Here is a 17,595-nt window from a genome sequence, read left to right as displayed (position 1 = left end):
TCTCACCATTTTTTCATAACGCGCCTAAAGAAGTATAACTCCAAAAAGAAACTATCTTTGTTCACTCTTTTGTTGTAACTGGATCACGTCACAAGCAAAATAATGTAGAGCTTCATTATGGTGGTGAATGCTTCATTATGCTTCAAATAAGTGACTCTAAATTCTATTTTGTATAGGAATATTTGTATTCCTATTTGTAATTGTATTTCGTTCATAATCTTATCCAATAACATCACAGTTATTGTTATGAACTTAGCAAAATAATTAATAGCAACATAGGATACATCAATCGAATATTATACTTACAATTCAAATATGAGAACCATCTCATCATCATCCTCGAAGGCGTCGTGCAAGTTGATGAGCTTGCGGTGATGCAACTGGTTCATTATGTCAATCTCTTTCTTGATCAGCTCCTTCTCCATCGCACCCGCGACCGGTATGAACTTAGCCGCGAATATGTTCCCGGTGGCGCGCTCGCGGCATCTGTGCACGACGCCGAACGCGCCTGTGCCTACAACATTAGAAGACACCTTATGTGTGTGGAATGAAGGACGATTTTACCTTGCACCTGCTGTTTAGTACTAACGCCCATATTCTAAACAATATCTGGGTATATATTAGTACTGACATTGAGAACTCTCCTTCTGTTGGTAATCGAAAGTTAAATGTCATATATTTCATAAAAAAGATTTCATTCAGTTTTGATAGAATATTTACACAGCGTGCCGCTACAATAGCGACATTAAATAAACACACGGGCACTGTTTAACCGTAATCATAAACAATTATTTAAAAAAATACATAATTCACCAAAATAAATAAATTTTCTATAATATCATTTCGGTACATAGCCGCGCGCTAGCATAGGCACTGACACCTAGTTCGTGCCGACTTATGAGAGAGACCACGCAAGGGTTACTAAAATTTTGTTTCCTAAATACATAATTATTGTTTGTTTGAAAATTCAATTATTTACCACGGACGAGTAAACAATAAGGACTCCGTGTCACCTTACAGCCTTGTGAGGCACCATAACAAGCCGGTAAACGTGTAAATATATAGCCCCAGGCATACACTTACACTAATACAAGATTTGCCATCGTCTGTGACAGATTAGTTTGCGTCGCAATAAAATATTTTAAAAATACCGTTGTGCGCTGTGAAAAAGTGTAAAAACAATAATATAAAAGTATTTGTGGATATATGATTATCTAAGGGAGAAAAAATTGTGTAACTGGTATACCCCGTAATCTCTAGCATAAAGGTGCTTCACTTGCTAATATCACGGCGCTGAGTCCTTCTTTTTTTACTAGTCCGTGTTATTTACTTAAAATATTAGAATTATTTTTTAACGTTTAAGGTTAGATAGCTATTACCCGTGTGTTCATTTAAAAGAGTGGCAATGAGTTTTTGTCTTCTCATTGAAACTGAACGGGTATGGTCAATGGAAAAATGCGTAATTGAATAAAATATGATACTAAATATGATAACAAAAAGATTACCGTCCAAATGAGTAAATTTTGTATAAATTTAGATAAATTCATGTCTTTTATAATCCTTACGAAAGTACACAATCCACGACCACAAGAAGGTTTTCATTTTAGATTATTTATACGTCAAGATAGACTATGACAGCTGTGAAAACGTCGAAAAAAATGCGTTTAGAACTAACCTCTATTTGAACAATTCACGCTCGTAAGTCGTAACTTGTGACGTACACTAAACTAATATTACAGGCCTGTTTTTATCAGTTGTCTAACAGCAAGAGACTCTATCTAGACGTATAAAATATCTAAAATTTTCACACTATATCACAAAAAATACTTGTTATAAAATTTAGAAATACACTACAGTATATAAATTAGTGTTTTATTATTGCTAAATTATTTTCGAATACCTACTTATATCTAAATTCAAAACTTATGTTAAACTAATTTCGAGAAATATTAGAAGCAGCGTTTATTTAATATTATAAACAAATAAATAAATATATAGTTTACTGGTATTCAATAATGAATAAAAATATACTACCGACATTTTAACTCCTAGAACCCTTCGAAACCAGATAACCAGTTCAAACTAAATCACGAAATCAAATATGGAGAATTTTGTACAGAGTATGTTTTGAAACTGAATATATTTTAGGGATCTAGGGTTAATATATTCTTAGTCCAGTTAGATATTGTATTACTTCATGTGCATTGATTAAAGTTATATATACTACATATACATACTACGTGTATGTACAATAATTATATAAATAACATTCAGACTAAAAGAAAAAAAAAATTTGCCAATAATTTAATAATTTCTTTGAAAAAACCCATATTTGCATCCGACTATTTCATACTGCTAAACGAATGTCTATTCTTGAAGCACGTAAAACTTTTTAAAAAACGTTTGTGTGGGAAAGGTTATTATAACATAAATTATTTTTGTAATGATACCACAGACTGGGAATGGAGCGAACACCTTCAGGCTCTTTAACTATTTATTATACGATATTGCATGGTAACTATATTTTTATGAGAAAAAAGCCCGCTTAGTTTCTTTCTCGTTCTTCTCAGGTCTGCAAAATCGTGTTGTGGAATAAGAAGAGTGATTTTGTATAAGTGTTACACCTAAATAAGAGTACCGGTACGCAGCGGAGCGAAACGGTACGAACGCAAACACGCGGGTAGGAGAAGATGCTACCTATCACACCGCACCCCATCGTGCTCTGCATAATCTATTGGCCGAATTATTCTTAACAAAATGAAGAGCGCCGAGAAAAAAAATCTATTTTGGTGCCAAAAATAATTAATAAATAATTATGATATGAAATGAAAAGTTAACCTTATGATACGCCTTTTGTGAGACATTACTGACACACAGGAATCGTTCTTTACTTTGACCCTTCATAATAATTTCAACCTTATATAAAAGGTCTTACTTAAAATGACTTAGCTGAAGTTGGTTACGAGAAGTTTCGTTATTTAAAAAAATATCAATCTACCCTCTTAAGTTACAAATATATATATATAAGTTTTTAATATATAGAAAAGTTCCTTTTAGTCTGAAATCCAATATTAGCATTAATAATTCATAAATATATAAACAAGTTGAGTTGATAAGATGCGAGAAAGAGATGCGAATACATCGATCTATTCACACAGACCTCTGCGGGCTTTCCGTACGGATGCTCTCACGAAGTCACCTGCGAAATTCCACATTATATACACTAGCGCTAGGGTTCACAATCCTATGGTACGTCTACGTTGGTTAGTTTGTGATTAAATCTCCCAAGCAACTTCGTGAGTTATCATCTATTTAATAATGCTACACTAATTAAAAATTGGTGTTAAATTCGACTAATCTACTTATAGTTTTTGTTTATGAAAATCAGGGGCGAGACGAGCTGGACCTTCAGCTGATGGTTATTGATACACCCAGCCCATTACAATGCAGTGCCGCTCAGGATGAGTGAAAAACCCAAAAATTCTGAACGGCACAACAATTGCGCTCGTCACCTTGAGACAAGATATTAAGTCTCATTTGCCCGGGTATTAAAACACGAATGTGGGTTTGTGGTAATAGAGTATCACATGAGTGTTATAATACCTAATTATCAACAGTTGCATACAAGACTTATCTACACCCATCATATGAATCCTCTATAAAAGATTCTGAAACAGTTAGCTTATTGCCACCATTAAAACAACCAATGTCCTAATAACCATTACATCATCCAAACGAGTGTTGTAATGAAATTCATTACAACATTACAACACTCGTTTGGACGATTGTAATGGTTAATAGGACTGGCTTATTACCATCATAATTAATAGAGGATTTAAAGCATGGGTGTTGATAAAAGTACTTTTCAAAATACGTTATTCCATCTACATGTATTCTCATGCTTATTTCTATTTACCTATAATGCTAAACGTGCAAAATAAGAGTTATTTTTGTGACACTTTAATTTTTTTTTTAAAAATTACAATCTACCATACGTATTTGGTTAAAGCAAATTATTTACTTGTGAATACTATCAACAAAATCCGTGTTAAATATTACGTAGTAATCAGCATTTCTGTTCCAAATCAAAAATAAAAGCACAAAAATAACAGAGCCGGTCAGAATTTTTATTTATTTATTATTATATAAACTTGTAAACTTTCAGTTTTACACAAAGCGTTTACAAGCCAGACCCAGAAATACAATAAAATAACAAAATTAGAATTTAAATTAAAGATAAACAAACAACGATAAAATAATATGTACAAAAAATGTCAAGTTAAAAGCCAAATAATTAAATAAGTCCAAAGTCAAGTAATAAAAATATAATATTAAGTCTCACTTCTTATATCTTAATTAATTAATCACAAAACGTATAATGTATTCTCGCTATCTTAATGACAACAAAAAATATAAATCCGTGGTGAATTAATAATACAATCCCGCAAAGCAGGACAAACCCCCGTCCACTTTCTTTTGCAACACCAAAGGAATCGCAGGAGCGTTGCCGCCCTTTAAGGAAGGCGTACGCGCTTTTATGTTTTTATATAACGCGCAATATTTCTTCTTATAGGTCCAGATCGAGCCTCTCACTGCCAGATAACCGATAAAAATCCGGCCAGGATTATTACTGTGGTGTGCGTGACAAGTCACGTCTTACACTCGCGATTTGTGTGCCACTTTGTCTTGGTGCGCGTGCATTGCTCCAAATAGAGGTTAACTGTCGACTTCAACTGTTTTTTGACGTTTTTACAACAGCCTCTCTAGACGTATAAATTATCTCATGATAATGTACCGTTATACACTACGGTTTAAGAATTAATTACGCAATGAACTAAAACTCCTCAAGAATATTATATTTATGATTTGGACGACTGACACAATAGAGTTTAAGTGCAATTTATTCCCCAAAATATAATAATTGCACGATCGAAACTGATGTATAAACACTTCATGCAATGAAAATATTGCATAATCACCTAATTCTTTATTAGGCGAAAGATTTCAGACATCACATAAGGAAACATTTTACAAAAATTTACAGTAAGCAGTAGAGTTACACCCGACCAATGCCCATTTAAGTACTCCACGCTCACCACAGTTGGTTCAATGGATTGTTTGCATTACGAATATCTTAGATAATTTGTACGTCTAGATCAGTAGCAGTGTTAGGAAAATACGTCCTAATTTGCTGAGAACATTCCTTTTTGCGAATCGCGCTGCTGCCTCGTTTGGTATCATTCTAGTTATTAAATAATCCTTCCATGTTTTAAAGCATTAATCTCTTTCTTTATGGTTTTTATCATTTGTATTGTTATTTTTTCTTTTCAATGTCAATTGTTCATATCTATTGTACTTGTAAAAAAAATTGGTGGCAGTTTTTGCAAATAAAGATTATTATTATTATTATTAGATAGTCTCTTGCTGCTAGACATACGATGAAAACAGGCCAGATGTATTAAAGTAGTGTGCGTGACATGCTACGTTTTACACTCGCGACTTATATGTGTTAGTGTGCGTGCATTATTAAAAATATAGGATGGCAGTCAACCGCAATTTTTTTCGACGTTTTCATAGCTGTCACAGTCTATCTAGACGTATAAATACATAAGACGAATATATAGGTATTTGGAGTGTACTGTTTTAAGGTCGATCTCAACATCATTTAAAAGGGCTAAGGGCTTAAACAGCCAACTCCAATTGTCACAAAAATGTACTGAGTCAGCTCCTATTAGCAGGGAATTACGCACTCACGGTTTTTTTTTCGGTATTTTAAGATTGTAAATTGAAGGTATATTTTGTATTGCTAATAAAGTGTTTTTTCTACTATTCTAATAATTAATTAAGTAGGAAGTGAACTAACCGATCTCCTCGAGGATGTCGTACTTGTCGTACACGGAGCACGTGTTGATCTCGACCGGTTGCGGCACGTACTTGCTGTAGATGTCGAACACGTAGCTGTCGTAGTCCTTCACGGGGCCGTGGTCTGCGTTGGTGCGAATACGCTTGCCGGTTTCGTCAACTGGAAATATAGATGGCGTTGAAATCAAAATTGTAATTGCTTAAGCCACTGACCTATTTTATGAAAATAAGGGACGAGGAGGACGTTCAGCTGATGGTAATTAATACGCCCTGCTCATTACAATGAAAAATGATGATTCTTTAAAAACCCCGAAAATTCTGAGCGCCACTACAACTGAGCTCGTCACCTTGAGACGTAAGATGTTAAGTCTCATTAATTTCAGTAATTTCACTAGCTAGGGCGCCCTTCGGACCGAAACACAATAATGCTTACACATTACTGCTTCACCGCAGAAATAGGCGTCGTTGTGGTACCCATAATCTAGCCGGCATCCTGTGCAAAGGAGCCTCCCACTGGTATAAATAGCACTGGACAAGCTGTTCCTTATGTTTAACAGCACATTTTTTGTACCTATTTGAAGCGCCACTAGCGAGCGTCCAGAGAACTTTTTTTTAATTTTGACGTGTAGTGGCTGCGAACGAACGTACAATACTCTGAAGTATTTTTGCATTTTGAATTAATTTAGTGCAATTTTTTTCTTGTAAATAGTTTCAGAACTTTTGTGTTTTTAAAGAATCCTGTGCGGTACTGCGGCAATGCAATGGTCAGGGCGTATCAATTACAATAAGCTGAACGTCCTGCTCGTCTCGTCCCCGTCATAAAAATATACAAGCTGTCTGTATTCTTTGCTATTTTAGTGAATTCATACACAAGTGTTAACCAGATATAACCAGTCTATTCTACCTGGATATTCCTTCTTCTTGAACTCCTTCTTGACGATGGCTTTGGTGGCTACCAGCGAGGTGGGTTCACTGGGCTCCGAGCGACCGTATATGTTCTCGGCGTACACGCGGAACTCGTACTGCTTGCCTGATGCCAGGCCCGTTATAGCCATTGTTGTGAACCTGAAGTTGAAATAAAAATTAGATGAAAACAAAACTTTTGACATTCATAATATAAATATAATCATTGACGACCTATATAGCCGAATGGTTAGTGACCCTGACTACTAAGCTAGAGGTCCCGTCTTCGAATATATATATATATATACACACACACACACACATATATATATATATATATATATATATATATATATATATTTATAAGTGCCATTACTTTGACCTACATGAATGAAGTGATTTTGATTTGATTTAAACTGAAGACATGGTGACACATACTTAAATAAAATACTTTTTATAGACAAAATGTTATTTTAAAGTGATATTCTCAAATCAATATCCAAATATGCAATTATTGAGGTTGAGCAGGTTATCAACTGTAATGTAGATCCTGAAGATGGAGCCATTAACATACATACATACACGACCTCAGAGTTGAACGTCTTGACCAAGATTTACGATCGATGCGTCACTCGAAGGTTAGCTCAGTTGGTAAGAGCGCTCGAATCGAACGGAGAGCGCGGGTTCGAGTCCCGCATCGTTCACAAATATTGGTTACAAATTTAATATGAATACGTTTTATAAGATTAACATATTTCTAAATTTTTTTTTCACTGGCTGCGTAATAGTTACATTTCTGTAAGTTCGTCATGCGCTCCAGTTCGGGCAAGGCTTTGTCCATAGACAAAAATATAACGATAGATATAAAAATATATGGATATGTTCACTCTTCAAATAGTTATTTTGACCTAGGTGGAGTGGACATAAGCAGAGTAATTGGATGAGAAAAGCCTACAGTAGAATAGGCTAAGGATAATAATTATGATGATAGTTACTTACCTCGTGTTACCAACACGTATCCAACTGCTCATGGGATGCTCTCGCTTCTCCACCAGATAGTTGGTGATGTCGGAGCCTCCGTCCCACATTGGTGCCTTCCAGCTCAGAGCCAGCGAGTCCACACCGATGCTGTCCACGGCTGGGAAGCGAGGGGGATCCGGACGATCTGAAAGTTGGAAATTCAGGATATCAGCACACCATTTTTAAGGATTTTCTTCAATGTTCTAACTGAAATTTTAAATGAATCATCTCACTTTTTACATAAGCATGGCATCAAAATTGACTATCATAATACAAAGGGCGGGCACCGGGCGATTATCGAGCAGTCAGTCCAGGCTAGAGAAACTCTTTAAGGAAAAAGCGATTCACTCGATTGTATGAAACGTGCAGTCATTGACAGATTGACAGATGACGGCTATATTCTTGTGAAAAACTAAGCCAAATGCACTACGTGTTAATCAAATATTCGCTTTAAAACGTAGCCGGATTATACTTCGTCGCCAATCGCGATACTGTAATTACTACTATTTCAAACTTATGTCAAATGACTGCACGTTTAATAGTAGACTAAATTTCAATTTTTACTTAGGCAGTCCCACCTATTATTACGTAGTATTTAGATCCTCTTTGAGTCAGTCGAAAATGAACTGTCGAGCGCGCCTCGCTCGACGTTGTGTCGCACTTGCTTGCCGGGAACACCACGTTCTCATTAAATAATAATAAGGCTTTTCAAATGTGCCTACCATTACAATTGTAACGTTTATTGCTAATATTATAATTATTTTTTCACACATTACTGCCAAAAATAGCTTGCACGGAAAAAAAAAATTTAGGAAGTTCATAATATCAGTGTAGGAATCAATAGGAAAATACGTCCTAACGTTTGCTGAGAACTTTCCTTTTTGCGAATCGCGCTGCTGCCTCGTTTTCTAGTTATTAAATAATCCTTACATGTTTTAAAGCATTAATATCTCTGTCTTTATTGTTTTTTAACATTTGTACTGTTATTTTTTCTTTTCTTTATTTAATGTTAATTGTTCATATCTATTGTAATTGTAAAAAATTTAGTGGCAGTTTTTTGCAAATAAAAAAAAATATTATTATTATTATTAATAGTGATACAGTGTGTCAGGAGGAGCTATAGGGTCTTGAAGGGTATGGCTCTATATGGGGCCCCCATGGGATGCCTTAAGCAGAAAAGGGAATGAGGGTCACTCCTCCGCTGCAAGTGATAGCGAACCGCATAGCAAGGTTCTATCGGACGGTATCATTGGATGCGGCTTGCGTTATTCCGGGTACTCCACCCTGGGAGCTAGAGGCACGGATGACCGCCGCCCTATATCGCCTTAAAGTGGAAATGGGCGGTGAAATGTGAAGAGCTGGAAGGGACCATAAGGCGAGCGGCTGACACTGCCATTGTGCGGCAGTGGCGGGAGGAACTTGAGTCCTCCCCAGCACAATCACATATTCCAGTTCTAAGCGACTGGAAGGAAAGGCGCAAAGGAGTATATAAGACTGTCTTTTACTTGCTGTCGTGATTAATACCCACAACTGACCATGTGACCTGGCTTGACCCGTCATATTCATATTAGCTTTACTTTTAAGTTATGAATTGGATTGAAATAAACACTGAATGTGAAAACCACGTTCAAATCGCACTGCACAAAGATAAAGACGACAGTTTTAAAAACTATTTTAGATTTAACAAAATATTTAACAAAATGAAGTCTGTATATGGTATTTCTAATGAACATGAACATACCGCTGATCTCAATGTTGATGATGGCTGTGTCCTGTCCCAGCTCGTTCTCAGCGGTGATGCGGTACGGACCTGAGTCCAGTTTACTTGCGTCCCGGATTGTCAGGATAGCGTGGCGTTCTGTAAATACACAATGGTGATGTTTTTAATCAAATCTAAGCACTTGCAAACCGTACATCTGTAATTCGTATCTAAAACAGTTTTAGCTACATTTTTCTGTTATCATTTCAGGCACTTTAAATATTTTTATAATAGAACAGAGAAGTTCATATATAGTATACTATAATAATATTAAAATATAGTAAAATCGCTAATAAGTGATTTTAGTTTCGCAACAATGCGCCATTTTGTTTTTAATAAAAATTAAAATATATTCTAAGCGGGAAAAGATACAATATGTTTACTGGTAGTAGTAGAAAAAATGAATATAGACATCTCTTTTACAGTTAAAATTTTCGACTTATGTATCATAAGGTATACCGGAGTTGGTAGGCCCCCCACAAGATGGACCGACGATCTGGCCAAGATCGCTGGCATACGTTGGATAAGGGCAGCTCAGGACCGATAGTCTTTGGGGGAGGCCTTTGTCCTGCAGTGGACGTCTTTTGGCTGGTGATGATGATGATAATATTAAGAATAGAAATTAAATAACGTACCCTTTCTCTCGACATGATAGTGCAGACCAGACTCTATGCTCTCTCCCTCCCGTTGCCAAGTGATCTTCGGCACGGGGTGTCCGGTAAATGGCACCTTGATGACGACATTCTCTCCCTTGTCGAAATATGCTGAGTCACGGAAACGTGGCGGTACGTTCAGCTTGGGAGCGGCTGTTGAAGAAATAATTAGAAAATGGTAATTTTGTTAGAAGGAAGTTGATGCTCTGTATAAATTATTTTAAATAACTTTTAACTTTCTTGTTTCTAGATAACTTTTATTATTTCTACGGCGGCCATTTTGAATTTCGCCATTTTGGTTTATTATTATTTGTTGGTATAGCGGCAACACTAATACACACTCTGTTGAAATTTCAACAGATATTAACGTCACTATCTATCTATCCTTGTCCTTCTCCTGTCACACACCCTCTCTTCTCCATTTTGAAGGACGGAATCAGTCCTTCGCCGATGCCTTCACAGTCTGCACACGCGTTTGATACAAAGTGAACCCACCCCACAAACTATCGCACCGCGAAACGAATAGTGAAAAGGTAGAAAACCCCTTGTACCAGTTGGACCACAAACAATGACCGGATTAGGTGTCGCCAGCGATGCAGCTTGATCAGCTTAGTTCCCTAGTCCTACCCACAGTCCACTCCGCAAGAAGTCCGCTAAACTGCGGCTAAATTGCTCAGTCAACAGTGGTCTTCACAGCAGTTTACTTAATTTTTTTAGGTTTTATTGAGGTTTATGAGATACCACACTGAACTGTATTTTACTTCGTAAATAATTCATTTTCTATACCCGTAGACAGTGCTTCGTAGGGCTGGTATTGTGCCATGATGTACCGCCGCGGAGACAGCAGAGGATTTCTTTAAATTAATCCAAATTAAGATTAAAAATTTAAATGAATCCCACTGTAGATTAAAGAAAAACCATACTCTCAGCTGATCCACCCAAAAATCTGGCATCCTCGAGGACACTATGATCGCGAAGACTTCCGGCGGCGGGATTGCTCCAAAGTTAGGTGTTATCAAGTGTCTCTTTTACTTCAATTCATTTTTATAAAATAATGTATTCACTTTTATTCTATAATGTGCTCCTTTGTAGGGGTCACCAATGTAGAGTAGGGTCTTATTTAACGGCGGAATTGTAGTCTTGTTAATATGTATATTACTAAATCACATTTATTATAAGTGAACCGAACTATATGAGTTACAGACCGCTGCTGAATATAAAATTATAATTGATGGAAACACAGTGTAGACACGCGTACATATACAAGTAGTTTCAGAAGCATATTTGCATACATGTGTCCCTACACCCACCAAAATCTTCCCCCTTGAACGTAAATGAAGCAACATTGCACACTCACTCATGATAAGAAGCTCAGCTCGCGTGCTCTTGGCACCCGCCTTGTTGACGGCGCGACACACGTACTCGTCTGCGTCTTCGCCGTATACGTCAAGGACCGTCAGATAGTTCACGTCACCTTCGCTCCAGATGCGGTGACGAGGACCGTTCGTTATCTCACGAGCACCTGGTAAGCAAAGTTTATAGTATAATTTCTAAGAGTGAAAAGTTTTATGATAATAGGAGGACGCGTAAAGTTACCAGTCATCTCATGGTAAGTTGGCTCAGTTGAGTGCTCGGACAGAAGCCGAGGGTTCAAGTCCTGCATCGTTCATAAATTTTGGTTTCAAATTTGATTAGCAACTTACCCTTGTACCAGGTGATGGTAGGCCGCGGTGATCCGGTGATGGTGCACTGGAACTTGGCGTTGTGGTACTGGATGCAATTGGCGTTGCGCAATGGCTTCACTATCTCTGGCGGTGTTGCGGCTATTGAACAGAAAAATTATTGATAAGATAGAAGAACCCCTTGCTCAGTGCTTTCCCGAGGCATAAAAAGAATAGGGAAGTTCCAGTATGTCGTAAGAGGCGACTGAAGGCATTTACCAGTGGGTAGCTTCTTTGCAACAGGATGCCGGCTAGATTACGGGTACCACAACGGCGCCTTATTCTGTCGTGAAGCAGTTATGTGTAAGCATTATTGTATTTAGGTCTGAAGGGCGCCGTAGCTAGTGAAAGTACTGGCCAAATCAGACTTAGCATCTTAGCAAAGTGACGAGCGCAATTGGTTTTTCAAGAGTCCCGAGCGGCACCGCATTGTAATGAGCAGGACGTACCATCAGCTGGACGTCCTGCTCGTTTCTTTCTTATTGTCATAAAAAAAACTATATATAGGCTATATTAGTCAAACGTAGGTTGCTTGATGGTAGGTGATCACCTAGCCTTTTTCTTCATTTATTCAATTCTCATTTTAACTTCAAACACAAGAGGCAGGAACGTATAATCCGCAAAATTTAAAGCCATTTTTCTTTACCAAATATATAATATTTGAAAGAATTCGTTTATTTTACTTGTTTTGATCTTACCGGTGGGGTCTTGTGGGCGTACTTGCTGACTGTTAGTGCTCGGCGGTGACAGACCAGCCTCGTTCTGCGCGGTCACGCGGAACTCGTACTGGCGACCCTCGATCAGGTTGGCGCAGTTGAGCTGCGTCGCTACGCACAGCCCTGGGTTCACACGTTGCCAGCTCTGCGAGCCAACTTCGCGCTTGTCCACCCAGTAACCTGAACACAAAAAAAAAAAAATAAGAAAACCGTACAGGTCGTCATGTGATAAATGATTACCACAGCCATACTCCTCTTGCAACTGCAGAGGAATAACAGTATCGTTGCCGCTCTCTAAGGTAGGCGTGGTGGTCCTGGAGACATGACGTCCACGCGAGGAAGTCCATTCCATAATTTTACTACACGTGGGAGAATATTTAAAATTCCTTGGGAACAGCACAGCTAAGTAACGCCATTCGTTCAGAAGATGAGTATATATATTCAAGTTTGTAGCGTGTGGTATGGTATGCTGGTCGAATTGCGTAAATGGTGTATTTATTCTTTATTTGACGTCTGTACATAGTCAGAAACTATTTACTAAAAGAAGTGCGAAAAAGCGTCAAAAATTTCTACGTCAGTAATTAAAATGGGTTAATAGTGAAGGCTAAGGGGTCGCAGAGAGTCGCGATATGCAATGAACTGTGCCAAACTTTTTTCTTTATTTATTAAGGGACTTTTATATCCGCAATATACTCTTTAATATTATTATAACCCCTTGCCATTAAACATTTCTGTTATAATCGTGGGCAGTGTATTATAGAACTTAATACAATTTCCCAAAAATGATTAGTCTTTCAAGTTCTAAAACTTGGTACGGCAATTATATGTTTGTGTCTTTTTTTCGGATATTTTTCCCAGTAAACATAATTTTTTGTCTCGACTTCCAAGACCGTATATAGCGCGAACTGTTCGTTTTTGTACTATGGCAATGACAGCGTCACCCTAACCAAGAGCAGATTTTTGTTAAAATACGTAAAATACACCAATCTGGCTTCAAGAAAATATACTTTCTTTATCAAACATATCGAGAACTTTTAAGGCGTAATACTTAATTAGTTCACAAGTGGTAAACAAGTTTGACACAAATAAAATTTTCGTAAATACCTTGTATTCTAGCGCCTCCATCGCTCTCTGGCTTATCCCATTCCAGGTGCACGAAGTGACCTCCAACTTCCAAAATCTTCGGAACTCCAGGTGCTGACGGTGGGTCGAATGGTGCCTTTGCCTGAAGTCAACGTGACTTTTATAACTTAGTCAAAAAATCATGTATTATCGCAAAAGTGCATCAGAATATCTGTTTAACACTACATACCTATAAAGGATGTGGCTATATACCGTAACAATTACAGATATCAAAACAAATTAACACATATCGAAAGAACGTTACCTAATCAGTGAAATGACATCGTTATCTTTTTTTTTTTAAATCAAACGAGAAGTATCCCAAGTTTTTAAATTAGTTTGCCCTGTACAGCCCCGGGGCATAAAAAATAGAGTGCCAGGCCCAAAAGTAAGAGGCATCTAAATGCATTTAGTAGTGGGAGGTTTCTTTGTACAGGATGCCGGCTAGATTATGAGTACCACAACGGCGCCTATTTCTGCCGTGAAACCATATTGTGTAAGCATTATTGTGATTTGGTCTGAAGGGCGCCGTAGCTAGTGAAATTAGTAGGCAAATGAGACTTAACATCTTATGTTGAGACACAGATGAAGAGCGCAATTATAGTGCCACTCCAGTTTTTGGGTTTTTCAAGAAACCTGAGCAGCACTGCAATGTAATGAGCAAGGATTATCAATTATCATCAGCTGAACATACTGCTCGTCTTGTCCCTTATTGTTGTAAAAAAAAGTAAAATCTCCTTACCTTGACAGGATTAACGCCTTCTAATCCAGGTCCAATACCATTATCATTGGCAGCGTGCACCCTGAAGTTATACTCTTGTCCCTCCGTCAGGCCGTGAACGGTGAACTTGGTGTCCCTCACAGAAGACGCGATGGTAATCCAGGTGGTTCCAGACACGTCTATCCTCTCCACGACGTAGTGAGTGACCGGAAGGCCGCCGTCGTACGCGGGAGGCCTCCACGATAGCGTGCACGTGTGTTTAGTGATGTCTGTGGTCTCCAGAGGACCTTGAGGTGGTCCGGGAAGACCGGTGACTGAGATCGAGAACGAGTCTGATGTCTCGCCCGAATTGTTCTTTATTGTCACCTTGTATGTACCTGTCAAGTAAATAATTAATGTCAAACAGTTTATCATGTGAAATCAATAACGTTCTATACATATGGGCATATCATTCACAGCTGATAGCGGAACGGAAAAAGAGTGCTTAAAGACAATTTTAAGCACACTTTTCTCCTGAGTTGTGTGCCAATCATTAAGTCTAAGTGTGCTTTAAAAAAGTGTTCAAATAATACATTAACGACGTAAAATAAAGATCCTGTGACTTAGGTTTATTTTTTTATATTAGATGGGTTGGCAAAAAGCGTTAATAATTTAGTAAAACGAATATGTTTTCATTTAATATGGTACAATTATTCACATCCCTTTCTCTCCCACTTGTCAGAATGAGACAGATGAAAGGCCGCGACAAGCACGCAGACAGAAATGAAAACTTGATCAGGGGGAAATCAGTGACGTTCTATACATACAGACAAATCACGTCGCATAAAATAAAGCCAAAATATGGAACATGCCACAAATTACACCATAGTAAGCTTCGACTGCTATGTCTATACATTGCCGCATTTACTCCAGTTGTTTAAAATATTCTTGGTCAATAAGCAGCAATGTAAAACATTTGCTCAGTTCACATTTGATTCGGACAGTGACAGTTGACACACGACTAAGGAGAAAGGTGTGCTTACATTGTCTTTAACCACACTTGTGCCGTTCCGCTATCAGACTGCGAATGATACGTCCTTATATGCGTATAGAAGGACATTGGGTGAAATATAGATTTTATAATGAGATTTTTTTTTATGGAATAAGAGGACAAACGAGCGTACGGGTCACCTGTTGTTAAGTGATCACCGCCGCCCACAATCTCTTGCAACACCAGAGGAACCACAGGAGCGTTGCCGGCTTTAAAGGAAGGTGTACGCGCTTTTTTTGAAGGTACCCATGTCTTATCGTCCCGGAAACATTGCAAAAGGAAGTTCATTCCACTGCTTTACGTGTAAGAAAGTACGTGGAAGAAAGCTCCTTGAAAACCGCACTGTGGAGGACCGCCACACATCCAGATTATGGTTAGTAATACACCCTGCCAAAAACTAAAAAAAAAAGCACTGCCCTTCAGGTTTTTCAATAAAGGCAAATTCTGAGCGTTACTGAGATTGCTCTCAATGCGTCATTGGGACAAAAACATTAAACACTGACGCCTTGATAACCTCTTCCTTTTTTCAGTCGATTAAAAACAATTTTCATCGAATATTTCTGGTCAAGATTCAACCATCAAAGTTTTTTTTTCAAAATTATTAAATTAACTCTATGCTTATTCTAATAATATATATATAATTAAAAATGTCACAATAAGAAATAAAACAAAATCAAAAAATGTAGCTAGTTATCTGTTCTGCGTTTAAAATGGAAATGGGCTGGACATATACAAAGAACAAAAGACGAAAGATGGTCCAAAGTAGTAACGAATTGGTACCCTATAAATAGGAAACGAAATCGAGGCAGGCCTAATAAGAGATGGAGCGATGACATAGTAGAAACAGCAGGAAAGATGTGGACAAGAATTGCAAGAGACAGGAACAAGTGGAAATCAATGGAGGAGGCTTTTACTGCTAAAGGCGGTCCTTATGTCGAAATTAATAACTAATTATAATAACAAAATTTATATTTTTATTTAAAATAGTGAATACTAACACATACTAACAAATACAATTTATAAATAAATATATTAATGTATAGATGTAAGGAAATAAAGCTATAAATAAATAAAATAAATAAAAATAAATGCTTATTCTAGTGATAATAATATAACACTATAAGTCCTCGAATGGCAACCACGTACTGGAAGACGCAGTGTTGGTAGGCCCCCCAGACAAGATGTACCGCCGATCTGTTCAAGATTGCCGGAATATGTTTGATGAGGGCAATCGAGGCAAATGAGGGAAGTGTCCAGCAGTGGACATCTTCCGGCTGAGATGATGATGATGTAGTGACAAGTTCTAAAACTCACCCATATCGTCTTTGGTGATGTCCTTAATGAATATAAGTATATAATCGTCGAACACGGTGAACTTCAGGTGTTGCGACTCTGCGATCTGTCGACCGTCGCGCGACAGTGTGACGTCAGCGGGCTGGTCGCCCGTGTACAGAATCTTTATCTTGGTGTTTTCATGTTCGGGCAGGTGCAGGTCGCCAGGCATTCGAGTGATTCGTGGCGGACCTGACAAATTATACATCATGTATTTTTTTTAATGAAAATAAGGGACAAGACGTTCAGCTGATGGTAATTGATACGCCCTGCCCATTACAATGCAGTGCCGTTCAGGATTCTTGAAAAGCCCAAAAATTCTGAGCGGCACTACAATTATTGCATAAGATGTTAAGATTCAAATAAAAATTAAATAATTAAATTAATGAATATTACAATTTGTAATAATCACTTTATTTACGACGAGATTTCACGGCAAATCTTCTTAAACTAAGAAATGAAAGATTGGCGATGCGAGTTAGATATTTTAAATCGTTTCCTGCTTTAAGCAATTTAATAACGGTGTTTTTTTTGACCCGTCTACGGGATGACGTATCGATATTTGTATGAAAGATAAGAAATTTTTATAATAGTACAAGTATTTGGAAATGAAAATTTATAACCTTTTTTCAATTGAAAAAATCTATTTAAATAAAACACTTTGAGAGGATTAAAACGCGTGTAATGTAACGGTTTTACATTAGATGTTTGCGTAAAAGTGACATTTTTATTTTAGTTAACCCGACGTCTTGAAAA

General features: G+C 37.5%; 1 protein-coding gene across 45 annotated transcripts in view; it reads right to left on the bottom strand.

Moving 5' to 3' along the window:
- The window catches only part of LOC126974761 (twitchin), a 194,591-nt gene that overhangs the window by 15,194 nt on the left and 161,802 nt on the right, over positions 1 to 17,595 (bottom strand). For 36 of the 45 annotated variants that reach the window (XM_050822373.1, XM_050822375.1, XM_050822393.1 and 33 more), the window contains 13 exons: positions 16,822 to 17,031; positions 14,499 to 14,854; positions 13,739 to 13,859; positions 12,617 to 12,814; positions 11,901 to 12,020; positions 11,555 to 11,719; positions 10,180 to 10,350; positions 9,527 to 9,643; positions 7,765 to 7,930; positions 6,767 to 6,927; positions 5,864 to 6,022; positions 3,161 to 3,199; positions 307 to 514 (listed from right to left, as the gene is read on the bottom strand). In XM_050822373.1, coding sequence (XP_050678330.1) covers positions 307 to 514; positions 3,161 to 3,199; positions 5,864 to 6,022; positions 6,767 to 6,927; positions 7,765 to 7,930; positions 9,527 to 9,643; positions 10,180 to 10,350; positions 11,555 to 11,719; positions 11,901 to 12,020; positions 12,617 to 12,814; positions 13,739 to 13,859; positions 14,499 to 14,854; positions 16,822 to 17,031 — 2,191 coding nt within the window. The remainder of the gene's footprint in view (positions 1 to 306; positions 515 to 3,160; positions 3,200 to 5,863; positions 6,023 to 6,766; positions 6,928 to 7,764; positions 7,931 to 9,526; positions 9,644 to 10,179; positions 10,351 to 11,554; positions 11,720 to 11,900; positions 12,021 to 12,616; positions 12,815 to 13,738; positions 13,860 to 14,498; positions 14,855 to 16,821; positions 17,032 to 17,595) is intronic. The other 9 variants (XM_050822416.1, XM_050822396.1, XM_050822378.1 and 6 more) reach the window with 1 other exon arrangement.

The sequence above is a fragment of the Leptidea sinapis genome, chromosome 33 (genome assembly GCF_905404315.1).
Source record: "Leptidea sinapis chromosome 33, ilLepSina1.1, whole genome shotgun sequence".
Taxonomy (NCBI): Eukaryota; Metazoa; Arthropoda; class Insecta; order Lepidoptera; family Pieridae; genus Leptidea; species Leptidea sinapis.
This window is presented reverse-complemented; position numbering and strand designations above follow the sequence as displayed.